The sequence below is a fragment of the Cyrtonyx montezumae genome, unplaced genomic scaffold (assembly GCF_038088225.1).
Source record: "Cyrtonyx montezumae isolate F1298 unplaced genomic scaffold, pur_monq_1.0 scaffold_3, whole genome shotgun sequence".
In the NCBI taxonomy this organism is placed as follows: domain Eukaryota; kingdom Metazoa; phylum Chordata; class Aves; order Galliformes; family Odontophoridae; genus Cyrtonyx; species Cyrtonyx montezumae.
Window position 1 is genome coordinate 93,573,720 of NW_027072034.1, and position 27,544 is coordinate 93,601,263.

At 42.0% G+C, this 27,544-nt stretch overlaps 2 protein-coding genes across 2 annotated transcripts in view; one reads left to right on the forward strand and one right to left on the reverse strand.

Annotated features, from left to right (window-relative positions):
* SHISAL1 (shisa like 1) overlaps nucleotides 1-1,360 on the forward strand; it is a 77,302-nt gene extending 75,942 nt beyond the window's left edge. Inside the window, exon 5 of the mRNA XM_065741044.1 lies at nucleotides 383-1,360. Within this exon, the coding sequence (XP_065597116.1) occupies nucleotide 383 (1 nt within the window). The 3' untranslated portion in view covers nucleotides 384-1,360. The remainder of the gene's footprint in view (nucleotides 1-382) is intronic.
* The window catches only part of PARVB (parvin beta), a 264,535-nt gene that overhangs the window by 107,232 nt on the left and 129,759 nt on the right, over nucleotides 1-27,544 (reverse strand). The gene's annotated exons all lie outside the window — the stretch shown is intronic.

Consider the following 27,544-nt stretch of genomic DNA (forward strand, 5'->3'; position numbering starts at 1 on the left):
TTTATTATTACAGAAGGAAGCACTCTGAACTTTGTACTGTCAGAGTAGACAGCCTGCACTAGAAATGAAAAGTTCAGCAGTTGTTAACTTTTAGGTAAATATTTTATCTTTTCATCGCACAGGTAGCAGACAGCTCAGCAGTGTGGAACAGTAACCTGCACACACATAGAAAAAAGAGATTTGGAATAAAATCTGATTTTTGTCTTTACCTCAGATCCAAGAGTCTGTAGTTTTTTCTTTCTCACCCATTTCCTTGTCCTTTTCCTGCCTTCCCAGATTAAATCAACACCTGAGAATACTACACATTTATCCTCATAGAAAATACTTTGATGTTGAGTGCTTACAAAACATTATGGAAACCTGTGTCTTTTATGTCTTCCAGAAAAGTATATTGATGTGCCTCAGGATGGGAGAGGTAAGATCAGACTCCACAGAGCAGCCTTCAAGGAAACCATCTCTATGACAAGAGCTTGTGGATAAGCAGCAGAGAGAGAAAACGACAGGATGGAGGTTGATCAAGTCACTTGAAGAGAAACATCTCTCAGACAGCCTCTGTAGGCAAACAGTGTAGAAAGAGATTCCAGAAGAAAGTAGTCCGTAAGCAATATTTTAATTTCAGACCAACAATATTATCTTTGAAAGGAAGCATAATGTTTGAGAAAGTGCTCAGTAGGAAGAAAATAAAGTTGCTCTGGCAAATCCGGACAAAGGTAGAAAAAGATCACGAGACAAACCTTTGGTAGATAACTTTTCTTTGCCTCCCCATCCATCTATTGCCATTTGAGCCTAATCTAGATGTCAGAATACTGAATGTGAGTTTTTCCAAAGTTCTCTGGTGACTATTTTGTCACGATTGAGGAGATGCTGGCAGTCCCCATGTTGTCATGCATTACAAGGTATGTGAAGCATTCACCACCAATCAAACTGCAGGGCAGCAACTGATTCAGCCTCAGTGCACATTTTAAGATCATTGGCAATGATTTTGCTAAGATATCAAATACCTGTACACATCTCAGCTTCAGCTTCTCATGTGTTTCTGAAGAGGGGACCTTTTTAATGCAGCAGACACCCCATTCATCCCCCCATATTCCTTGAAGTTGGAAGAATATCAGAAGGCAAGCAACAACCTTTCTATTACAAAAGCAATAATATCATTGTCCCTCTGCTTTACAGGGCAATAATCCAATTCCCTCAGCCGCTGACTGGCGTCAGTTTATTCCTCCCAAATCTAAGGATTCATTTGTAAGCCAAAAGGGCAATGATGCTGCCACAGAAGCACGACAGTACTCGGTTACTAAGTTATGATAGCTTAACTTAACTTTCTACTGGTCAGGTTTACTAAAAAGTCACACAGTATCAATTACACAATAATCATTTGTTAAGATCTATGGATGGAGAACCCAGCAGTGACAACTAAACAGAGTTCATCTAGAAAAGCTGCAACACAGTGCCACGCGAATACCAAATTAATTTTTCCTGCCTAATTTTTTGTCCTGCAGATACAAGTAATTTAATAAAAATTACATATTTGATTGTACGGCCAGCATGAAGAACACCTTGCCAGTGAGTATGAAGAAGCACTTTGTGAATAATTTATTTTTATTATTTTTTTTAGCCTTTTTGATTTAACAGCATTTTAGTCTTAAGCTTCTTAAGCAGAAGGGATAGATTCCTTAGAGATCTGAGCTAATTCACAGTTACTGGAGTGTATGACAGTATGTGACTGAACGCCCAGGAACAATTAGTGCTGGGGGAGCCAGTAGGACTAGAGAGCACAGGAGTGCCTGGTCTCCAAAGAAGGCCTAATCTGAAGAGGATACCGATATGCTGAAGTCCCTTTTCTTTGCAGTCCAACTAGTAAAAATAAAAAATTAAAAAAAAAAAAAAAAGCAGAGTACCCCAGTATAAAGGCAGGCAGCAACTAGCTAGCAAGAACTCACATGCCACAGATAAGTATGCCACCCTGCAAGCATTAGGCTCCATTTTGCTCTCAGTAAGCAGAAGCCTGGCTGTCCTTTCTCTTCACAGGATGCGTGTTCTTCTTTGCAGCACTTCAAATAAAAAGCAGTCAGTGCTTTTTAAACCTTGGTTCATTCCAAACACATGAGAGCTTAGTTTTTCACAAGGACATTTCATTAGCGCATGGCAGAAGCATTCAAGGAACTTCAGCTGGAAACAAACAAAAAACTCCAGCAAACAAGCACCATAAGTAGCTTGCAGATATCAGCACAGCCCCAGTGGCTCTATCTTGGAAGCCTGGAGATTCAGCAGGGGAATGAGCTGAGCTCTGAGTGCTGGCAGATCTCTCCCATTTAGCAGGGCCACCTTGCAGAAACAGCAAAGGAAGCCAAGTAGCTGGAAACAATACAATCCATGCCTCTGCAGGCATCGTGTCTTCTCTCACTTCCACACTGGCTCCAAGATTCACAATCCCTGCATACAGACACCAAAGTATCTATGCCCACACCAATCAGTCCCACCTTGGTGTTTTGCAGTAGCTGTTTGCTCCTTTGGCCTTTTGTCAGCATTTTCTTTCATTGTGAGGAGATGGGCCACAGAGAGCTTTGTAAAAACTTATGTTCATGGAGGAATTTGTATTAGATACTGGTTTGTGTGAATTACTGTATTTTGTAAGGGTTTTTTTCCCTCTGGGAATTGTGCGTTATTAATGAGCAGTTTTATGCTTTACTTCTAGTACTCATATACCTTGTAATTGACGAGCAGTTTTCTTTGTTTGTTTTCCTTTGATTCTATATACAAAGCCAGTTAATATAAGGAAGATACTCTCTGGCTGAAGTTCTGCTTTTGCCTACCAATTAATTTATGGACAAATCCACATTGTAGCTGATGATGTTCATCAATTGTCACTACTATAGTATCCTAACTACTTGATAGCCTACCTAGTTTAGCAGAATAATATCTTGAATAAGACTAATGCTTGCTGGGCCTTAAACTAAAGGGAAACAGTTCACACACATTTCCCAGCTTCGACTACTGTCAGCCCTTCTCCCATACTGATCTTCCATATGGACAAGATATTGCAGAAGGGGACTGCTAGACAAAAGGTAGCCTGAATAAGCTAAACTTCTGTATAGCAGAGCTCTGATAGCACCATGCATTCACCTGACCTAAGTAATTATGGTGTACCAGATGAGCTGCAATGAATCATTAAATTATTTCTGCAGAAAGAGCCTGGTTCAAACACGATCTCTCTCTAAAAGAAAAGATCTGGGCTAAAATAAGTATATTTCTCAATGTCCATCCTGATATAGTTGAAAAAACAAGGGATATAAAATTAACAAAAGTGCATAATTTCATTGTATTCCCTGTTACACCAATGGCAGCTACTTCAGTGGCTGTTAATTACATTTGTGTTCCAGAAGCTTCCTTCCTTGTCCAACTCATCTTCTCTCCTATGTTTTACTAAGAACTGAGTGTCCAACTTCTTAATAATTGCTGTGCATAACATAGGACATAAAAAGATACGTAATACAGCTTGTGCAGGACTTGGTGTTGTAATTAACCATATTTCGTGCCTGGTTATCGATTGTACAAAAACAGAAAGTGACAACAACCTGGCCTTTTAATGTATACATCAGCATATTGTAGCAGCTATTTTAGATAACTGTTTTTAATAGTTTATTATGGTTGTAATTTCTATATGAGGACTGTCCACTTGCAGAAGCGTTGAAGTAATGCATCAAAGCAATTTTTAAAGCCAGTTCTATTTAATTACCAGAGGTGACTTACAAGAATTAGGACAACTGATACAAAACCCAAAACCCACTCAACTCACTGGAAAGTAAGATATTTTCTCATCCTCGAAAATTCTCTTGCATAAGACAGACATTTTTTCTAGTCCTCCTTTTACATAAGTAGTAAATCATTAAGAAGATAATATATACAGTATGATAGTCCATTCTAATAGTCTACAGTCAAATTTTAGGCTAATTAAGCTGACTAGAAATTCTAGGGTTACAGTGATTTCTCACTACTGATACGCTGACGATAATACTGTTTACATAACACTCGATGTTTGAAATCAATATGTGCCAGTGTCCAGTGATTTGCTAATCTAGTTTTTGATCTAAACCTGTCCTGTTTTTTGCAGCATACTTAACTTCATATTATGAATCATGTTGTCTTTCTAAAGTGATTGCCAAGTAAACCAAAAATGTGTTTTACACTGCTATTGCACTGCTCTCGTCTTTATATACAGTAGTTTTTATAAAGATGTCCTTAGGTTTTAATAAATGAGTGTAATGTAAACTGTTCTCTGTAATAAAAGTTGCTTTAATGTTTCAAGACCATCTGGAATAGCTTTAGAGGTTTGAGTTTCCAACTTCTTTCAGTAGCTTCAGACTTCATGTCTTCCCTCTCCATGTGCAGGGAAATCCCCTGATACCAATACTCTGTAGTTTATGCAAGTGGAAATGAAGAAAATGGTGTATTTAGCTCAAGGAATGATGCTTGGACTTGAAGGGAAAAAAAAAAAAGGCCAAGGCCTTCAGATTGGTGTCACAGGTAGCACTTGCCAACAAGCACACAGTCCATTAACACATGGTCCATCACATTTCCAGCAGCTACTAATACCAGTTACTTAAGAGGAAAGTGTGAGATGTTTAGCAAAGACTCCTAGAAAGAAACATCATCTTTCCACTACTGAGAATTAGCTGAGAAGCCAAATGTACAACTGAGCAGAACACACCACGTTGCTTTCCACACACGTGATGGCAGCCCCACCACCCCAGCTGAAGTGGGGTGAATACATTTCTACTTGCTTGTAAAAAAGATTGGATTTCCAGCTCGCCAAGGCAAGGCTTACATTTTTCTTCTTCTGTTGAACCAAAGGACTTGTGCTTAGAAGGTCTGAGCCTTTCTGGGAAGCTCCATGGTGCTCTCTCAAGTCCCTTTGTCATACATCATTTAAGATGCATCACTGCCAGTATTCCAGCAAATATTCAGCTTGCCTAGCTAAAGTTTCAGCTTTTGGACTAATCAGAGGGAGCATTTTTGGCTGCCAAGCTGTACCCATACAAACACACAGACACAAACACACTGTTCTGTGTTGGTTGCCTTGCTTATACTTAAAGTTTCTCCTCCTCCCACCTGTTCCTCAAGAAAAAGTCTCTGGCATCTTCAGTAGCACTCAGAGTGAGCCTGTGCCCTAGCACAGTGCATGGCAGCATGGAGAGCCAGAGAGGCTGGAAAAGGCAGAGGAACTTCAAATCAAAATTACAGTATACACATATCTGAGAAATCCATTGTAATGGCAGTTATTTCATACAATAAAGATCATTCCTGCAGCTTCTGCGTCTACGCACATCAGCTCAGAAATGGAACATTTTCATTAAAGCAACACTTTAATAACTCTTCGTTTACTTGCAACTGCAATTACTTCCCACTGTGCTCAGAGTTACAGAGACATATGGCAAAGAATGGGAGGACAAAAGATGGTTTTAAAAATAGCTACAAATAATCACAGCCTACTTCCCTTCTCAAACTATATTTGCAGTTATAAAGACAGATCCATTCATAAGGTCAGACAAATGACAGAAAAACAGTAAATTGATAGATGGAGTGTGTTACAGCTCCCTTACTGAATTATCACAATGTTTACAGCGCTTTTCTAGTAATTGAGTAAGAATTATATTCAAGACATTATGCTCAGCAGGAACAGCTTTTATATACCAAGCGAGCAAATGAGATATCTCTGAATAGTCCATAGAAGATGTTAGGATGTTGATAGTGACTTAGAGACTGCCATTACTGAGCCATTATTGCCAACTCGCAAACAAACAGGAGCATCAGTTCCTTTAAATTAAGTGCTTGCTTTGCTGGAAAGCAAGGATGGTGTTGAGCTGCTTATCATGCACACATACACACAGAAAGACAGAAAGAAAAGTGTCTTCAGTGTTGATATTTACCTCTGAGACAACAAAGCCCTGCCCATCTCTCTTAAGATGTTCTCAGCAGTTAATGCAGTCCATGTATAAAATGGAGATTGGGGGGACACCGACCTTTTAGGCACTCGTGTATAAGCACATCACATCTTGAATTTCTGAGTCAGAATTCTGACCCTGTGCTTCGGAATGCTGTGCTGTACAGAGCCTCAAGCTCTTCTATGTTTTTAGTGCATCATTTCATCCTTAAGTGCGATCACTGGGATTAATTTCAGGATAAAATGTCAGGATTTATTTGTAAGGATAATGAGAAAGCAGTAGGATTTTAAGATGAAGAGTCACCTAGAGAGAAAGAAACTCATGCTTCTCATCAATCCCTTTACATCAGCTAGCCTTTGCACCTTTTTTTTTTATATATACTTCCAGCATAAACACAAAGTGATTTGCTCTGCTGCAAACATAGCGTCCCATTGAGATGTCTGTATTCCCTTCTGCCTCTGTCTGCATGGGACAGCACTCCTAGAAGTGACTCCTCCTGCAGCACGCACTCTTCCAGCTTTCCAGTAATGGGAGTGCAGCTCACACCTCCTAGGGGCTGGTGTTCATCACCAAAACAACACACCTTCCTTAATGTGAGCCGTATGTCTACCTACATATTTCTTATTGTGCAAGGCTGCTTTATTTCTCTGTGGTTCTGTTTGGTTGGTTGGTTGGTTGGTTTGGTTTTGCTTTGTTTTGTTTTTAAGCTATTTTCAGTTGACCTCAAGTTTTACCTCTCCAGCAGAGGACCTACCTGCTTCTTTTTCCAGTATTTGCTGGCCCAACTGTTTGTGTATTAGATCACTGATAATTAATGTTACATGTTGTCAGACTGCTCACTGTGAATTTTGCTTCCTCCAGTATTACCAATTTTACTGGAAAATCCTTTACTGGATGGTAGCCTTGCAGGAAATGCCTCTCCTGGTGTCAATGTGACAGCAAGAACTGGCTCTATATGCTCCATTATATAGTTTTAACTAAATAGTACACATCCTCTTTCGTGAATGAACACTACCAGAAAAAAGCCAATTGGGAATTTATCCAGCAAAGAGACACAGTATCCCTGTGCTATGTCAGTTGTTATTCTGCAGAAACAGGTTAAAGGCATTTCACTTCCTTTTCCTCTTGCTAATAAAAAAAATAAGTGGAAAGCCCCAAGCCCTAGGAGAATAAACCATGCAACACTGTCAGCCTCATGGATTTTATGTTCTGTTACACTACTCTACACACTTCATAGGCCCACAGTCAAATTTTTGCCAAGCCTGCAGGCTGCACAATAGGCAACTCCAGGTGTTCATGCTACATAGTCATCTATCCTCTATTCGATGTCTTACAGCTCTGATTTCTGCTCTCACTGGAGCAGCGAGTGCTTTCCCACCCACCTGCAGGTGCTCCCATCTTCTCACCTTCAAGAGGCAGAGCCATGCCTCTGAGCACTGAGCATGCCTGCACATAGATGCAAGGGCCAACGCTGAGTTTCCTTGAGTGCTTCCCCTCCTGGGCAGCATGTGAGCATTTCCCACTCAAGGCACTGTCTGCTGATAGCATTGGTTGCAGTCCTGTTCCCTTTCCCAAGAACCATCAGCCTCATAGTGAGGGGACACGGACCACAGACTCTCAGATATGCTTGACACTGGAATTGATTCAGGACTGAGATAAAATAGGAATACTTGGCTTACTTAATCACCTCTTTTCCACTTACTTCCTCCTCCAACTTCCCAGTGGTCACACCACAGGAACATGGCGTTGTGGGGGGAAAAAATCACCAACACTAAGAAATCTTTTATTTTCATCTTCTTCTAGCCCATGACATGGATGAAACATGTATTAAAGCATCCAGCATCATTTTGCACAGACACACATTCTTTCTCAGCAGGAAAGAACAAATTCAGCAAATTAATTCTCAGTGCCATGTCTCCTTCCTGACAGCTAAAAGAAAGGTACTTCGGTTGGATCAAGGTCTTTGCTCCCATTTCTCCAGCTGGTGCTAGGCTCCAGTTCTCCTTTGCAAGCCTTACAAGCCTGCACCTGCACTCACTGAGGCAGACACTGCAGGGCCAGTGCTGCAGGACCAGCATGCTCCAGCCATTTCCCTAAAGAGCCTCCTCAAGAGCAGTGGAGGAATCTTGCAGCTGGATGCTAGAGCCATGTTTCTGCAGTTTTGTCCAGCGTTCCCTACTGCTGTGTCCTTTCTAAAAGCCTAAATCCTGAAGCCTTGGCAGCTGCCTTGGCCAGGTCCTGCCTTGTCACACATCTGTTTTTCCACCCCACAATGGCTTGTAGACCTTGCTGTATCTCCAGGCAACACTTCACTCCTTTCCACCTTGAGCCAGAAAAATGTCAGTGCACAAAGGGAGAAAAGAATTTGTTGAAACTGAAAACACTTCGAAGTGTATGGTGTCTGCTGTTTAAATCCAGGCTCTGCTGCCTAAACCCTGTCCAGTTTGTAGTGAGGCTGTGGGTCTGATCCTGCCCAGGCTCTGCAGAGATGAAGCAAAGAGACAAATCTCAGCAAGCTGCAACTGGAGAACAACCTTTGGAGATGAGCAGAGTAAAAATGGCAGATTTTGAAAGAAGGCTGAACTGTGTGTCTGCTTACTGGGAGGGGAGACCCTGAGGGCTAGAGGTAATCTAACTTCTACTGTTAGCACAGCTAATTAGGCTTATCTAACTCTCAGCCACATACCTCAGCCAAGCTCTTTTTCCCACCAGGAAGTCAAACATTAGGAGGCTGACTCAGATCCACAGAGTCTGAAAACCTTAAGAGTGATCTGACCTGAGCCCATAGAAGTCAGAGAGTTTCAGCCTGCTTGGTTCAGGTCTCAGCATAAGCCACCAGCTCCACTGCCATGATCTCATGTAAGCTGCATCACAAATACCTCCCAAAATGCTTCATGTGAGAAGTCACAGAACTGCATTGGTGTAACTTCTGCAATAAAACCATGATACCCATGGGTTTCCACATATTGTTCAGTGTCAAAAAGCCACAGTGAGGTATGACAAAAGCACAGGGAGCCTGGGGAGCCACCTTTGGCAGCAGTCAGATCCAACAGGCCAGCATGGGTGCCGCTCTTCATGGGACTTTCACAGAAGAGAGAAAAAAGAATAAGGTTGAGCTACTTCTTGCCATAGGATGTATCAGAGGGAGAAAACAGAAAATAATCTGCACAAGACTGTGTTGCCTTCTTTGCAGGCCGCCCTATGAGAGATTTACTGAAACTAAGCATAAGTAGTTTTTTTTAATGCCTTGATACAGAAATCTGTAAGTAAAACCACGTGAGCGATGAAACAGCTGATCTGATGCCACTGTCAGAGCTTTATGAAAACCACTCTGGCTCATGTGTCCTCAGTCTGCTGCTCCAAGGCTTCCTTGTTGAAAAAGGAAGGAATTCAATAAAGGCTGGTAATTAATTCTACAACAATAGACAATAAGGAAGAGTTTGGTCTTAATAAACAGAACAGAACTACTGATTTAGTGCAGACATATTCAGAAGATCAGTATATCTCACAAAAAAGAAAAGAATTAGAAGCAAGAATAAAACAATAATAACCACTTTTTATAGAAAATATTGCTTGCTCCCTGATGATTAATAAACCCCAGGAAAAATAAAACAGATTGAGGTTTTTCTTCCTTGTTTTCCCCCAGTTTAAATGCACAGCAGAGATAAATGCTGATCGTGAAACAAAAGTCAGTTTCATTATAAGCCTACACTATTGTAGTAGCATATTGAGGTCTCCCTCCCTCAGAAGCTTTGAGGTCACGTCAGTAAATGAACAATAGGGAAGAATTCTTTCTTCTCTGGAAATTCAGCAAGGCGTTCACACCCCCAGTGCCTCCAGCTCCAGGCATTGATGCAGAAAGCTTCAAGCACCTGGGGTGCTCTGGTTGGGGCAGAAGGAGCACAGGACGAAGTCCCACCAGGACACTTTATGAAACACTGTGCTGGGTGCACAACATCCCATCCATGTCCCGCTCCAGCAATGGAAAACATACAAGGAGAAGTCTCAAGTGTCCTCAGAGTTGACAGAAAAGAGCTGTAGGCTAGCTAGCTGTAACATCTGTCTCTCACCATTTTTCCAAATAGAATCTGAAATTTCATCTAGAATCTGAAATTTCAACTAGAACAATGAATTTCTCCAACTGGCCTAAGCAGGACCTTCCTCCCTATAAGCCGCAATGGCTGCAGCTCCATTACAAAGCAGGCAGCTGGAGCACATGTAGCCTCAGTCAGCACCAGTGGTTAATCCGCACTGAAATGGCACTGGAGAATCAGCTAAATTATAATTGCAATGTTTTCTCATCAAAGCCCTCAGCTTGATAGAACATCTGATGTCATATGGGCACTAAAAGTTTTAGATTTTTTGGTTATCCTTTGTTGTTATATTTTTCCAAATAAGCAGGAGAAAAAAAAATATATATATATATATATTACAGGTTAATAATGGTTTGTCAAAAGTCACCAGGGATTGTTTGCCTCACAGTCCTCTTTAATACCACTTTCATCTAAAATATCCTCTTCAAATCCACCCTCCTTTATTCCCTCAGGATTCAGTGTGAGAGCAGTGGGAGGTCAGTCAGCTCTTGGCTGTCAGCAGCTGTCTGCAGGTCCTTAGGCTGTGCAGTCCAACTCTCCTGCCATTGCAGGTCCTTCACAAAATGGGCACAGGGAAACTTGTACGTCCAAGCCCAACATTGCAAGGGAACGACCTGGGAATCTTATGAAGTTTTTGATGCTCTGATGGAGGAGGCAGAGAAAGGCAGACACTCAATATAGACTTTGTTTTAGGGCTCTGAAAATTTTCTCAATAATTCAAGTCAAAGTGTGTTTCCCCAGCCCTCTCCTCCATACCATGGCCAACTCGCCCCTCCCTTGCCCCATACCACAGTGCCTCTAAAGGAGCAATCACACTGTCTCTGTAAGTGGCACACCCTTTTCCAGCACCTGTTGCTCTTCACATGCAAAGTCCCCCAAGCCCTACTGCAACATTCACATCTCAGTGCTACATTCATCAGTAACTGCAGAACCAGCTTTCATGCATTACCATAATGGGACTTGGTGTTCTTTACTTACACAGTGGCATGTAGAGCCCAGTGGCATGAGCTGACACCTGAAAACTTCCCTCTGTAGACAAGCTGAGCTGCTTCTTTGTAATGAGTGCTTTTGGGAAGCCAACACAAAGTCACACGTAAAGGAGAGGTAGAAACATTCAGCGTAAGAGCAATGTGGGCATTTTGCTTGCCTGTTAGTTTGGGGCTTGGGGTTTCCTTGGCATCTTGTTTTGCATTTCAGCACCCTATGGAGGAGGCATCAGACCCTTCTCTTCACAAGTGCCTGTGTGCAAGAGCACATCTGCATGTGCACACTGCAGCACCAGGAGGAACAAAGGCCTTGTTCAAAGACAAAAGGGCTGTTCAAATCCTTCACACTACTCATCTCTTCCATTTCTGCCTCTAAAATGAAATTCTGACATCTTCCTTCTGTCTCCTCCCTGGTGTAGTGATTAAACCCCAGACCCCAGGAGGGAGAACTCTGGCTGCACTCCAGGCCAGAACACCAGAAGATGTACTTTTTAGGAAACCAGATTTCTAGTACAATAGTGTGATGTAAGCACTGAGTTACAATGCTTCATGATCCTAGATTTTAGTCCCACATCTTACGGATTCACAATAAACTCTGCTTAAACAGATAAACCAGGAAATCAGAGCTTGCACCAATAGTACAGAAGAGGTATTGGAAGGATTCTGGCAAAGTATTTCAACAGCTCCACAGAAACCAATGTTTGTAGTAAGGCAGACTCTGGAAATTTCAAAAGGGAAGTCTGAAGAAAGACAAGGAGAGATAATTTTGTAATACTTTGTGTGAATTCACAAAATAAAGAGCTCTTTGAAATAAATAAATAAATAAATAGATAAATCATTCATTCCAGCTGTGCTCACATCCTGTCTGCTTTCCAGGGTTAATCTGCTGAAGAGCTTTTAGCTAAGATTAACGTACATCCATCTGTCTCTGGACTTTCCCTTTTATCCAAAAAATAAAATACACCAAACAAAAAACTACTGGCAATAACACATTAGCAAAAAAGCCTCATTTCAATTTTGACACAATTCCAATGACATTGCCTCTCATTCTAGAAGAATAAAGTGATTATGCTTGTTTACCAAAGCAAAATGAAATGAAAGGAGAAAAAAAAAAAGTACTCTGCTAGTCTATAGCATTACTTAGAACACTAAGAGGTTAAAGGAGCTAATGAATGGAAGGTGCTGATAATACCAGCAGTGATAACATCAACATAGGTGTTGTTACCAGTAGCACTAAGGTTTTCACCTCATACCAGCACACCTCTTGTACCCTGTGGGCTTCACTTGAATCTGCTGAATCTCTAGGTTCCCATTTGTATCTTCAGGTGCTAAGGGAGACACAGATTTCCTTGTGGCCACAGTGGGAGATGATGTCAAGATGTGGAGCAAACCTTGCTGCACACTCCATTGGGTTATGCATACTGGAACCCTGCATCCCCCAGCATCTCTGTGCCAGGCTTCCTCCTCCCTGGTATAACATCAGATGGGACCTTGCACTATCTTCCCTCTGCACGTCCAGGAAGCTTCCATGTTCAAAACTGAGCATTGGGCAGAGGCTAGGCATGGAGGAACAGTTGGGATGCAGATGTGCCTCAGAACTGAAGCAAGTCAACCACCTCTCTGCCTTCTCTCAGGATACCGTCCCTTTTATAATTGTCACTACCATGAAAACAGATGCTGTTTTGTTGAATCAGGGACTAGAGAATCAAAATAACTTGCCAAAAACACAAGCAACTTTAAAAAAAACTTGATCCTCATGGCTTGCTTCATCAAGGCCATCTGCTTAGCATATAAAACAGTAACAATAGAAATTGTTTACATCACAGTAAGAAGAGAGGATGAGCAGTAATGTTTAGGTGGCACACCCTCTGTGTACAGGTGTCAGGATTGAGGAGCCTTGCTGCAAGCTCTGAGAAGCACGACAGCTGTTTGCTGTCCCTTGAGCTGAACTGGAGGAAGGTTAATGCAAGAAAAAAAAATCAAGAAAAAAACAAAAGCCTAGCTAGTTTTGGGAAAAAAATCATTCCCCAAAACCAAACTAACAAAGAGAAAGAAGAGAAAAAAATAAGAAAACACATACATCCAAGTTGAAAAGTTAAGGAGGAACAGAGTGACAAAAACCAACCAAGATGGCATTGACCTTGACGTGTTAGTCTTAGAATCATAGAATTATAAAATTGGTTAAGTGGGAAGCGACAATTAAAGATTATCTAATCCAACTTCTCTGCAGTGAACAGGAACATCTGCAGATAGATTAGGTTGCTCAGAGCCTCATCCAGTTGACTTTGAACGTCTCCAGAGACAGCAGATCCACCACGTCTCCAGGTAACCTGCTTCAGTGCCTCACCACCTTTATTGTAATAACTTTTTTCTTTTATCTAATTTAAATTTCCTCTTTTATCTTGAAACTATTCCCCCTTGTCCTGTCACCACAGACCCTGATAAAGAGTCCGTCCCTTCTTTCTTACAGCCTCCCCTTCAGATATTAAAACGCTGTTCTCATGTCTCCCTGGAGCCTTCTCTGCTCCCGTTTGAACAGCTCCAGTTCTTTCAGTCTGTCCTCACACTAGAGGTGTTCAAACTCTCAAATAATTTTTGTGGCCCTCCTCTGGACACACTCCAACAGGTCCATGTTTCTCCTGTACTGAGGACTCCACATCTGGACACAGTAAATCAAGTTAGGTCTCACCAGTGCAGAGTAGAGGGGCAGGATCACCTCCATCAACCTGATGGCCATGCTTCTTCTGATGCAACACAGGATAAAGTTGACTCTCTGGGTTGCAAGGGCACGCTGCTGGCTCATATACAGCTTTCCATCCACCAATATCCCCAGGTACATTCAGGAGGGCTGTGCTCAATCCTGTCAACACTCAGTTTGTGTTGATAGGGTGGGTTACCATGACCTAGATGCAAGAACTTAAACTTGGATTTATTAAACCTCAGAATATCATCTTGGGCCCACAGTTTGAGCCTGCTTAGATCTCTCTGAATGGCATTCCATCCCTCAAGCATGAAGACTGCACCACACAATTCGGTATCATCCACAAACTTGCTGAAGGTGCATTCAATCCCACAGCCAATGTCACTGATGACAAAGATATTAAATAGCACTGGCTCTAGTACTGGCCTCTGTGGACACCACTCGTCACTGATCTCTGTCCAGACACTGAGCCATTGACCACCACTCTCCAGATTCAGGGTATCTTTCCAAGCCTTCCTGGATGCCTTGATGCATTGCCAAATATAACTTGAGTGCATTCAACTTAACATTTTTACTTATAACTTTCATTTCTGTGCTCACAATCTGGATTTTTTCATGGCAGACGAAGTTACAATCATTTCATAATGCACAGCTAGGCAATGATGACTGTATGGTAACTGTAAGCATCACTCTTTCCCATCAAAAATAATTTAAATACTTCTTAAAGAAGAGCTACTGTCCCTCCATATATGATTATACACCACCAGTAACAACAATTTTTTCATTGACAGTAGTCACTACCTTTGCAAAGGCTCCACAATAAAAAGTATTTCACTTTCTGAGAAATGATGAACCTGCTTCCAGCTCTAGAGGCAAGGCTGACTGTCTAGGAGAAGCATCAAGGAAGAGCAGAGAAGGTTTGCGAGCTTTGGGAGGTTCATTGAAGGTCATTCAGGAAGGCTGCCTGCCCAAGGACAGGGCTGGGTCCATAGCTGCAGGAGATCCCTATGCAGGGCACACACAGGAGACAGCCAGGTACCAGAAGGCTTTCAACTGACAGCTTTTCAGTGGGAAATGCTATTTGGCTTCTACCACAATTGGAAAAGAATACAGTGAAATGATCTCATGAAAGTGAAGTTGGACCTTATTCTGTCACAAATGTTTCAGAAAGAAATATTTAAATATGGATTGAAAAAAATAGTTTCAAGCCGTATGGACTATATTACATTTTCTTCTGAAGTCTAAAATGGAAACAAAATGAGTTCTTGCAGTCTCTGGAAGTGCTTAATTTGAAGTGAGGAGGGGGAGCTCCTTCAAAATCCCAGTGTTTTTGTAGGATGAAATTATCTGTTCTCTGATCAATTACTAGAACATACACATCTAGCTGCTTGGGTCCTTCACTTCCCTGAGCCACAGTAAGTGCACATCTGTCAGAGATAAAGGGAAGCTTAGCTGGAGCTGAAGAAATGTCTGCTCTCAGGTTAAGAGTTTCCCCTGTTAGTACCTAGCACAAGAAACAAGAGGGAGTGCCATTTTCCATTTCCTTGCTTTTGTGGGATTGAAAAGATTAGCCTTTAATGCTGTAGCTTACAACACTTTTGTTTATTAATTCTTTAAAAAGAGAAAAATAACAAGGGAAAGATTTTTCAGCATCAACTAACTAGGATAATTCTTCAGGAGGATCAAAACTTCAGAAGAGGTTGAAGTGCTGACAAGCTGACAAGGAATGAGAAATTCTAACTTCACAGAAGTTATGGAATTAATTCCCCTAACATCTGTAAAAGTAATTAACGGAAGAACCTTACAATGTGGATTTGTTTGCTGGACTTCGGGCCTGATCGAGTTTCCCTGCAGAATAACAGTGAGAGCCAAAGCTCAGCCACATCCAAAGCAGCCTCCCCAAAGGAACTACTCAAAAAGCTGCACAAAGAGCTAAGTGCATTCCCAAATGTGCCAGGCGCCGGAATATCCAAGCACCTCATTGGCAAATAGACTGCTGGCCCCAGTGTACCTAACAAATATGTTTTAGACTATGTATATTAAAAAAATACAAGAAAAAAAACACAATCACAGAGAGTGCAAGACCTTAAAATGGTAATGTCTTGTGCAAAATAAGATTTCAGCAAAGCTTAAACTAGTAATGACATGACATGATATGAGAGGGATGAAAATAGCCTCAGATATTATTGCTGTTTCTTGATCAGTGCTACCATACCAACCCTACCTCCTCCTGGTCTATTCATTAGTAGCCCCCTGTTGCTTCCCTCCAGGGAAGCAGTAATTCAGCCACAGAGCCATAAAACTGGCAGATTTAATACAGACTAAATCATTTATTGTCTTCTCAATAACATCAAAGTCTGGATTATATTGGTAAGGAAGACCACTTGAGGAAGGCAGGATTTCCATTCTCCTTGCTTCCCTGAGGAAACTGCTCCAGGTCTGCAGAGGCACTTCTGCCACCTCCCCTGACCAGCTGTATTTATCCTCAGAAAGATGGTGTCCTTATCCCCTTTTACTTCAGAACTGTGGCTGTCCCAGAGCAGTGGGGTTTCCACTTCAGCATACCCCCTGCCACTGGCCTGCTCTCAACATCTTCTACCAATTTCAACTTGGCAGGTTTTCTGTTCTGTAAGAAGCAGCCTTGTTCTCTTCAAATAAGGAAAAAAGAATAGTTGGGGTCCTCTGAGTCCAAACTTTATATGCCTCAACTATTTTTCTTTACATGTAAGACAAAATAACCAGCTTTTCTAAAAAAGCCAGAGCATGCAATGTGCTAATGTCAAGGTATCATTGAAAAATTCTGGCACTGCACTTCCATAGCATGGGATCTGTAGCTCTCCCTAACATGACAACAGCAAGCACACAACTGAGGCTTCAGAAATTGTGCTTCAAGAAGTTCAAAATTACCAAAATAAAACCCAGCTAATGTAATGTGTGAGGCATGAGATATTTTCCCTTTCTTCAGGGGCAGCTCTATTTAGCAGGCTTCCTGCTTTATTTTTAATGACAGCATCTGTTTATTTTATCGGGCTGTTTTCCAGTGACTTACAGAAACTTCTGCAGCATTTGCTTTGGAGCTGTTTTGGTGCTCTCTTACGCAACAGAAGCCACATATCATGGAAGTGCTGGCAAACAAGCAAGCTGTTGAAAAGCTGGAGGCACTGCAGGGCAATGCCTGATTGGACCAAGTCCAACCATCAGCCTGATCTATCAAGTGCCCTCACTAACACATGACCCTCAGTGCCAAATCTGCATCTCTTGGATACCTGCAGGGATGGAAACTCCACCACTTCCCTGGGCAGTCCATTCCAATACTTGACAACCGTCTCCATGAGGAACTTCTTCCTAATGTCCAATTAAACTTCCTCTGGTGCAGCTTGAGGCTCTTCCCTTGCTTCACTTGTCATCAGAGGAAAGAATCTGAAGAGAGTTCCTCCATGTCCTCGGGTGGCCAGTGGCACCCACATTATTTGGGGTGGAAACAGAATCCGTGAAGGTGTTCCAGGCCTGGGAGGATGTGGACACGCTTGGCAGTGCCTTGTACCATACTTCCCAGCACTTCCCACATTTCCTCCAGGGTTTACTTTTGATGCAAAGCTGTGACATACCCTCTGTCTTCACAACCCTGATTGCCGAGAGGTCATCTCTTCCTCTTTCTCATCTACATCATTTCATCTCTACTCATTTTTTTTTTCTCTTCTTCCCTCAATTACACATCTGCATCAAAGCTTTTTATTGATTATATTGTATTTTCAAAGAAAAAAATAAGACACAAGGCTAGAGATAAATTGACCCAGAGTAACAATAAACATCACAATACAGATCAACTGCATCTTCTAAAATGCTTCCCCAAAGGAATGGAATTGTCCCCTCTCAGCATTAAATGCAAGTTGCATATGCCCTGCTGCATCCTGTTTGCTTTGTTCTGCTTCCACTGTAAAACAATTAGGCTCCAGCAGGCTCACAAGTAGACAGATCCACAAAAAAAAAAGCCTTCTTTCTCTCTCTGTCTCACACAATGTACATGGCCACATTACCCAGAATACTAACCAACTACCAGATCACAAATGTCCAGCTCAGCCCCCTGGGTTTCCTATTACCATGCTTACCCACTCTAACAAAAGTCGCTCTGGGACTTTCTTTCAAGCCTGTGGGATCATTCAGAAAGTTCTCTAATTCCAGATTATTATTATTTGCAATTAGAGTTTTCCATTCCTGTATTTATTTATTATTATTTAGCACCTGTGGAGCACTGTCTGGCTGGGTTATTTCCTCTCTGTAATCATTGCTCATCAGAAAACCTCACAGCATTCTTGGAAATCATAGAATGGCTTGAGTTGGATGGGAATTTAAAGCCCATTCAGTTCCAATCCTTCTGCCATGGGCAGAGCTGCCACCCACTAGCTCAGGCTGCCCAGAGCCCCATTCAACCTGGCCTTGATCACCTCCGGGGATGGGGCATCCATAGCTTCTCTGAGCAGCCTGGGCCAGTGCCTTACAACCTTGGCATTATCAGCACTACAGTCAAAGGATACTGCAGGATATAGTCTGCCCCTTTACCACTGTGCACACTTTTACTTCAGACAGTCACAAAATGTAGAGAAACAAAGGAGTGATGGTCTTGACATGATAAAGTTGTCTCTTTAAGTATTCTCATATAAGCATGCTGAATGACTGGCTACTGGGCAGCCATCAGCTGGGCCTTTCTTTCAAGTTGAAAAGGCCATCACTATTTTCCAAGTATTTTGATACAGTAAAATGAGGTCAAACCCATCCAATGGGAAGTAAAGAGATCCACTCCAGCCAGAATTTTCAGGGGTTTCAGATTAAAAAAAAAAAAAATAGAACTGTAAGAAATAGAGTCAGCATATTGCCTACTCTTATCATTATATTGGCTTGCAAGAGTGGAAGAAATCAGCAGAACACCTCAGTCACAGTGAATTGGAGGCAGATCTGAAGCTGAGATTTGAAGATGAAAGGCACAGCTGTGGACTACCCAGGTGCTGCAAATCCCATGCAGTACACATGCATTTGGATGTTCCTGTCTATACTAGGTAACTAACACATAAAAGGCAAAGAATGCAGTAATTGCAGCTTAACAGTAGTATAATTAGAGCAAAACTTCTTATCCTACATAAACAAGAGCAGTATGAATTAAAATGTAGGTTAGCATAAAACTGTCCAGGCTTAAAAAACAGAGCAGTAAGAATTGCTTGAATTAAGGAAAGGTTTTTAATGGAGACAGGTATCTAAACTCTGTAGCACTCTGGAATCAAAAAGCTCACTCCAACTGGTCAGGAGATTATTCTTAAAACTGATTACTTGCAATCCGACAGCATTCTGTTCTCCTTAACCTCCTTATCTTCTTGCGTCCTTCAATTGACACATAAGATTATTGGGGTTTTTTGTAACTGTCTACCTATGATTATGGAACTGAAAACTTATTTTTAATAAATGAAAGCTGAAGTTCCCAAGCAATCATTTGACTGTGGAGAATGGGACTTCAAAATGGAAGTGAAAGAGATAAACCCACTGCTGAATCAGCTGAGATTTGTGATAAAAGCTTTGGTAGTTCATGATACATCTGTGCCTAGATAGCTTTACAAAATTTTTCATTGTATCCTACAATATGATACCAACAGACATCTGGAAATTTCTCTGAATGTTTGTCAATACTCAGAAGTGCCCTTCCGTCCTTCCCACTGAGACCTAAAGGGAATAGTCATAGAATGGCTTGGGTTGGATGGAACCTTAAAGATCACCGAGCTCCAGTCCTCCAGCTATGGGCAGCGTTGGCACTCACCAGACCAGGCTAACTCAGGCCCCATCCAACCTGGCCTTGAACACCTCCAGGGATGGGGCATTCACAACTTGTCTGGGCAGCCTATGCCAGTACCTTACCACCCTCTGAGTAAAGAATTCTTTCATGACATCTAACCTAAATTTCCTTTCTTTTAGTTTGAAGCCATTCCCTCTTGTCCTATCACTATTGGATCATGTAAAAACACGGTCCCCCTTTTGCTTATAAATTTCCACCAAGTACTGGAAGGGCACGATGAGATCTCCCCTTCTCCAAGCTATATAAGCCCAACTCCCTCAACCTTCCTTCACAGGAGAGGTGTTCCAGCCCTCTGAACATCTCTGTGGCCTCCTCTAGACCTGCTACAACAGCTCCATGTCTTTCTTGTTTTGGGAGCCCCAGGCCTGGATGCAGTACTGCAAATGGGGCCTCATGATGGCAGAGTAGAGAGGGACAATCTTCTCCTTGTCCCTGCTGACCACCCCTCTTTTGACACAAATCAGAACACAGTTGAAAAAATGGAGTACAAATAGAGATGAGAGATTAAAAATATAAATAAGGAGAAAAACAGACAAACAAACAGAAAAAAATAAAATAACAAGCAGCAAGCCAAGGCAGAAATAATCCTTTAACCTCTGTGATTCAGATGGCTGCTGAGCCACAGCAGTTTGTGGCTGGACTCTTTACATTCCCCAGTCTGGTACTTGCTCCTGAGAGCTCTGTATGTCTGTACTGGCATTTTCTCCTGAGAGGAAGCATGAAGTTCTGTGTGCTTATGTGCTGGATCTGCACCGCAGCACACCAGGCAGCAAAACGCCAAGTGCACTGGGAATGCTCTACAGAGGATGTCAGATGGATGCCAAGGAAAGTTATCCCTTTGCTACCCATCAGAGCTGCTAAGCTTTTTCATGCCGGTCAAACTTCCCAGCACCCGACATGAGTCATTTACTAGCTAGAAAAGCATCTTGCTAGTGCCAGTTCAGGTCTCAAGTTTGCTTATTCTCCTCACGTAGCACAGCTGGCAGGAGAAACAGAGCGAGATCAAAAGGGAAGGAAACGAGATGGAAAAAAGATGAAGTATGAAATAATACTGGTAACAGGCTGCAATTCATGATCAAAGGAATGAATCTGGTCCCGACTTAAAAATACATATAAATAAGGAAGTACCTTCCCCCATTTCTGAAAGAAAGAATTTGCCATTTGCTCCTATGTCATGCAATCCTTTCAAGTGCAGTTACATTTAGATAGCAGAAAGGAAAGTAAAAAGGACAGAGTACCTCAAATTTTATTTATTTGCTTCAAGCATCACAAAAGAGGATTCTCTTGGCATCTCACTGCTTTCCCATCCATTTTTCACATAATCCACAAAATCAAAATCAAACCCAAGAGCATCTCCTATTCCAGCTGAGGTAGTATGATGCCAAAACTCAGTCTCATGGTCATTACAAGCTCCAAGCAAATGGTCCTCAGCAGCCAGAGTGGCACCATTTGCCTCCAGCCTGCGCTCTGATATTTTACAACTCAGACCAAAGCAAATCAAAACAAAAACACCTCAAAATTCCAAGAGGAGTTCTGTGGTGAAATCTCTCCTTGGTTTTAAAAGCCTCAGACCCCATTCACTGTATTTCTTTGCAGTAATGTGACATAACCCCTCTGACCACAGCATGCTGAAGGACACAAAGACCCCAGGGTGAAACTTAGGCTGAGAGAAGCTCAGCAGGAGTCCCAGCACACCAGGGGCCAGGAAGCAGTAGCATTCCTGTGACACATCCCAGATGCACTCCAGGAACAGGCCCAGACCCATCTCCCCTCTTCAGGGGCATTGGTGCCAGCAGCACCATGCACCCTTTTTGTACTCGGCTTCTTGCACCAGGCAGGGTTTCCTGCCCCAATGGCCGGTCTCACAGCATGACTGCACAGAAAGGATTTGAACTTTTAAAGTGCATTCAACAGACATCAGAGATAACAAAGGAGCACTCAGCAAAACCCAGCATTAAAAGGCTTTGATCTCACGAGAAGGGCTGAGTTCTGCAAGACCTAGTCCCTTACTTCTGTGTTTTACCAACAAAAATGTGCAGGAAATGTGGCTCATCCAACACAAAAAGCTGCAGATATTGAATTCTACGTTGTTTTCCTAAGTCAGCTCTGAAATACAATAAGTGTTCTTACAGGACAGGAATTTCCAAGTAAACTGAAGTTTGCATGCTAAACCTTTTCGATACCAAAGCTCCTGAACAGAAGGTAAATGTTAGTAAATATGTTAAAAGCAAACACACCACTGTCATTTGAATTAATTCTTCTACTCCTGCTGGAAAAGATGGGCATATCCCTATGAAAATCTGAACTTTACAAACTGCACTGTTCTGAAAGAAAACAGCCCTTTTGATAGTCTCTGCTGTGACACCAGGTCAAGCAACCCATTTCTTCTCTGTTCCTTCCCTCTTTGATTTATTTAAATTACCCATGGAGGCATCCTTCTTGCCTTATTACAGTTTTGAGTTGCATCTGACTTTGGGGATATCTCACCTCAGCTCAAGCTCCAACTGTAACATAAATCATTTTGGCATAAATCTGTACTGGATATGTTTTTAAAGCCATTTCATTTCTGTACATTAGTCACCTAATAAATATTGGCAGACAATAAATGTCTCCTGGTGCAGTGGATGGACATAGGGCTGCTAGGAATAATAAAAACATTATCTGTCAGCACATGCAGTCTCACCAAGGAACAATAGCTGTGTGGATTTATGGCAGCGCAACACAGAATGTGATGACAGCCAGAAGTGTAGAAGCTGGATGGCAGATGCAGAATTTGAGAATTTTGTTTGGCTTTGGATAGAAACTGGAGCCTATCTCGGCCTTATATTTTCAGCTGACTTGGCTGCAAAGTGTTTCAAGTGGACTCGGTTAAAGCAATGATGTGGGGCTGCTCCCCAGGCTGCTGTGCTGGCTGTGTGCCCCTGAGCTGTGCTGTCATCTCAGCATTTGAGAATCTGGGCTTAAATCACTTCCCAGGGATGTTCTTCCCAGATGAAGAGCAGAGATGAGCTGCTTGCTGTCTTTGACATCTTCATGCCCTCTACTCATCTTGGTCCACATCACATACTCTGGACATGCAGACCAAGTCAGTGTCTCCTCTTTGGCTTTCATCCCTCTTCCTCGCACTCTGCCCTCCTTACTACTCTGCCCAAAGTGATGAATGATATGGGCACAGAGACCTGCTCAGGCCATCGCTGATAGGGGTAGGAGAGCAGAAAACTGGACCACAAAGAGCACAGCTCTCACCCAAACAGCTTTATAGAAACATGCCTTGTGCTCCAGGCCCACTCAAGTTCCATGCTGTGCTGGAAGGACGCTCAACTCCTATCATGAGGTAGATATAGACATTATGCAGCCCTCAGCAGCTACACCATCCCTTCTCTGAATAGACATGCCATGCATTTGCAGGACCAGAAGGATACAGAAAGGTTTGGTTTAATTTTTTTTTATTGTTTTGGGGGTTGTTTTTCTTTTGTTTTGCTTTCTTATATAGGCTCTTTTTCTGTCAGACAGTTTTTCTTTAGGCACAGAAAAGCCACCAGAAATAAATCTCTAGGGGAGAAAGCCCTTCAAGCGCTTGATTGCTGCTGCCCGTCGGTTACAATAGCATTTGCACACTTCAGTAACTCCCTCCCAACTAAATGTGTAAAACAACAATGTTACACATCATTTAAAAAAATTATCCTGGAGACAGCTTTATTTTTCATTCTGTTCAACACAAGCTTAATGTGTGTTGTCTACGAAGCAGCAAAACAGAATCATTTGTATTCTTGGTCTTGTCTCTATACCCACTTCCATTAAAAGCATATGAGAGCATCAATATTAGATTATTCATTGATTTTAGGAAAAAAAATAAAAAGATTTAAAAATAGAAAACCAGAAAACACCCATAGTCAAGCTTGATGAAACCTGAGTCATTCTGAGTAGCTGACAAACATTGAGCAGGGGAGCAGCCCTGTCCCCTCCCCACCTTGACCCCATTCACTGGGCTCTCAGGGACCAAGGTTGAATGTCCTTCCAAATCACCACCTTTTCTCTTGGCTCAGAGTTTGGTAGCATTAGAAAAAATATGTATAATTCATCATTTTTATGTCTACTTGCTTGAGCTCGCAGACACAAGATTAAAGCCCTTGTTGCAAAACTGAACTCATCAGAACCAGCTGCCCTCAAAAAAGCTCAGCCTCGATTCATCTACCCAAGAAAGGAACAATATTTGCTTTACAGTACTAGTCTGGGGGCTGATTTTTATGGCCTGGAATGTCCAAAGGAGTATTCATAAAATAATGAAATGTAAGGCATAGTCTGGGAGCCTATTTTTAGAAAACTAAATTATCAAGCTCGAACATTAAAGCTGAAGCTGGAGCACTGCAGGACTGAGCAAAAACATAATAATGTCACCATTTTTGAATTCATTAAATATTTGCTCTTTTAAGTAAAATTGTACTTTTGTAATCTCTCAATTTAGAGAAGAGTTTGGGGAAATATTCGTGCGCACGATCTGACAGCTGAATCACCTCCATTTGCTGTGCATCCCATTTGCTTTTTCTGTATTATTCACTACCACAGAGACACGGTGATTTAACATTAATTTAATTTGCATATATTAAATGTGCTCAGAGTATTCACACAGCTTGACTAGAACTATGGGACCTGCTTTCCACATGCAGCTAATTTCGTGGCAAAGCCCACAGGATGCAATTATTTTGCTGTGGAACACAGTCACCTCCTAACTCCCCAAATTTAACTATTCATGAAGAGTTAATTACTTCTGTTCTGGATATCTGCAGTGGCTTGGCAAGCCTTATGCACTGGCATCTTGATCCTTTCTCAGATTCTTGCTCCGCATCTGCTCCAAAGCCTTTCAGAAAGCCTCAGTGTTGATCAACAGTTTTCCTTTTGAAAGTCAGATGTTACAAATATTTAAAAAAATCTTGTCATTTGGAATGTAGAGGGGATATGGAACTTCACAGTTAACATGCTGTTCCTCATGTCATTTTAAGTCTTGATCCACAGCACTGACTGCTGCAGATCATGGGTTGAACCACCCTCATTTGGCCACTATTTAGAACGACCACTGTCAGGCTTAGAAACCCAGACACCGCTGTATGCATCCCACAGCCAGTACCAAAAAAAAAAAAAAGCAGTCACTGTGATAGCTGATAAAGATGCTGGGGCTATAAGATTTGGGTTTGGTTTTTTTTTTTTTTTTTTTTTTTGCTTTTTATCTGGGAGATAAATCAAGGACAGACTAAGCCTAACCCACAGATCTCCATCTGAATTTCTACAAGGTCTGTGGACCAGGGGTGTGACAACAGAATGACAGAAGGACTTCTGCCTAGCTGGGCATGACAGAAGGATTTCTGCCTGGCTGAGGCTACAGATGCACTGACATCCCATGTCTGGAGCTCAACCCTCTTTCAGCAATTCTTTTTCAGTTATAGAGAGAAGCTTGTACCTGAGATCCTCCAGTGAGATCAGCAGAGCTCAGCAGACGTAAGGCTGTGGGCATGGCACAGCATGGCTCAGGAATTCACACACCAGCAAAGTTGTCAAAGGGCTGCTTACAGCACCACTCCTGGTGCAACATCACAGAAGCCACATAGATGATGGCATCCAGCAATATGTGTCTTTCAGCTCCCATAAAGACACCCAGAGCTTACACAGTGCCAGATCTTAGCTCTAGCCTTCTCTGTTGCCTTAAGACAGCAGCACTTCTACAAACTGTTCCAGGCAGTGTCCAAGTAAGCTGCAGCTACTTACTGCTTTTTTTTTTTTTCTTCTTTTTAATCAGTTGTGAATTATCAGAGCCTGGATACTGAAGAAAAAACAACAACACAGAAAAAACAAAGCCATAAGAAAAACAGGTTAATAAAACTCATACTTGTTTTGAAGTTTTAATCAGCTTATGCTTGAAGCAAGGCATGGCATTTTCATTCCTCAAGTGAACGGAAATCGGCCTTAAGTGAAATGAAACAAAGCATTAAAATGGCTCTGGAGTCAACAGCTCATATAATAGGTACAGTAACACTAATAGAATTCCTCTGCTGGCATCATGAAGATCCTTGTATCAAAAGACACTCTATTATCTTGCATACAAAACCCAATGTAGGCGATGCATTATGATCTCACAAAGTGAAATCCAGAGACAGCTCTCTGAGTAAAATGAGCAGTTAATAGCTCTGTAAGTTCAGCTATGGGAGCAAAGAGAGCACAGGCGGACATGGCATGAGAGCATCCCAGCACTAATGTGGAAAGATCTATCTGCAGAAAGTGTCTGCTCTAAAAACCACAAAGCAGCCACCAGAGCCTGGCAATAAGGTTAAGGCTTGTAGTAAGGGATTAAAAGCACCCACTGGGAGTAGATACAACAGAGATTAGGGGATCTCAAGAATGTTACTGATGTCCTAAGTCTGTAATAGTAGGCATAGGTAATAACTCCCAGAAAAACAAGATGAACCACAGTCCATTTTAGAAATGAAAGCCAAAAAGCAATCTGTACTCCTTGCCAGTCACACCTGAGGAGCTGTCCTCTCAGTTTCTGAAGGTGGTGATGTGTTTCACTATGAATCACCAAGAAAGACATACAAGCACCATCTCCTACATTTAGTTATAACCAAAAGAGAAAATTCCTTTTTCGTCTCAGCAAGCAGCCATTTGAAACTCTAAAGCATGAGAATAATATGACATAAATATGATGGCATAAATATGATGACAGCAACCCTGTCTCTTTCTAAAGCCCATTAGGAATACCCATACATAATTACCATCTGTGTTTTCTGCTTGTTTGGAGTCCTCTATCATGTTACAAAATTCCTTTCATAGGGTTATGGAGCCCTACCTTAGGTTTTGAGTTATTGTTCTCAGAGCTGTACAGCATGGGTGCTGTTTTATCCACAGGTTAATCTCTCAGATGACCAAAATCCTTCTTCTGCTCCATAGATTGGTTGCCTACAAAGTTAAAACACTCATGTTGTGCAGTTCAAGTGCATTTGTCTGAAGCAATGAGGACTAAACACATTATGCCAAATGAGCCTTCAAGGCCACAAAGGAGAACACTAGTATTTCCCTGTTCCTTGGATCATTTTTAGCAGAATCAGGTACAACCGCCTCCAGTAAATGAATACATCCAGGCACATCTATTCCCTCCAATTGACTTGTTGTCCTCTACTTTTAGTGATCAATAACAAGAAATTTTCCTAAGCGTTCTTCGTCCCACCCCTCTCACTTCATTAAAAAGCATCATTCAGTTCTCCATCTCACCTGAAAATGTGTGGCTCATCCATATTTGCTAAGGAATATGCCAAGCTGGAACTAATCCCTCACCATACAAGGAATCATCTTTAAAAAGGAGGGGAGAGACTCGTTAATTAAAAAAGAAGCCAGCCTCTTCTGTACTGCATGAGCATCAGAAATACTTAAAGTTTTATAATCATCCTCTTTTGGCTAGCTGGGGAAGCAAACGTTTTTGAATGGTAAACTTCCCTCCTACAGTGCACAGTATGCAGAGGTACACAGCATTGTTGTGAAAAGTACAATAGAAGACAAGGAGATGAACTCAGCTCTTCTCGCACATTTTGGGATGCCAGTGTGGACACAGCATGAAGAGTGGCATACATTGAAAGAAAACTGCAACAGTGAGGAAGCTAGGAGAGTTAAAAGACAAACTGCAGACAGGATTTGCTAATTACCCATCAGTGGCAGCAAAGAAAAGTGTAGAGGAAATATGCTGCCTGTGCAGCAGCAGCAAGCTGTCACCACTGTCTCTTCAGGACTCACTTCCCCAAACATCTTTTCTTCCCATTCTCTCCATGGGAAGTCAAGAGTCCTTGGGGATCAGCTGAACAAGAGCAGTAAAGCATGAAGCCCAGCAGCAAGGCAGGCCTGGCACCAAAGCACTGACAGCTCAGAGATGATGTGTCTATGTGAGTTTGCAAAGCTTTTGCATTCCAGGCTGGAGACAAGCAAGATTTTGTGCTAGCTCC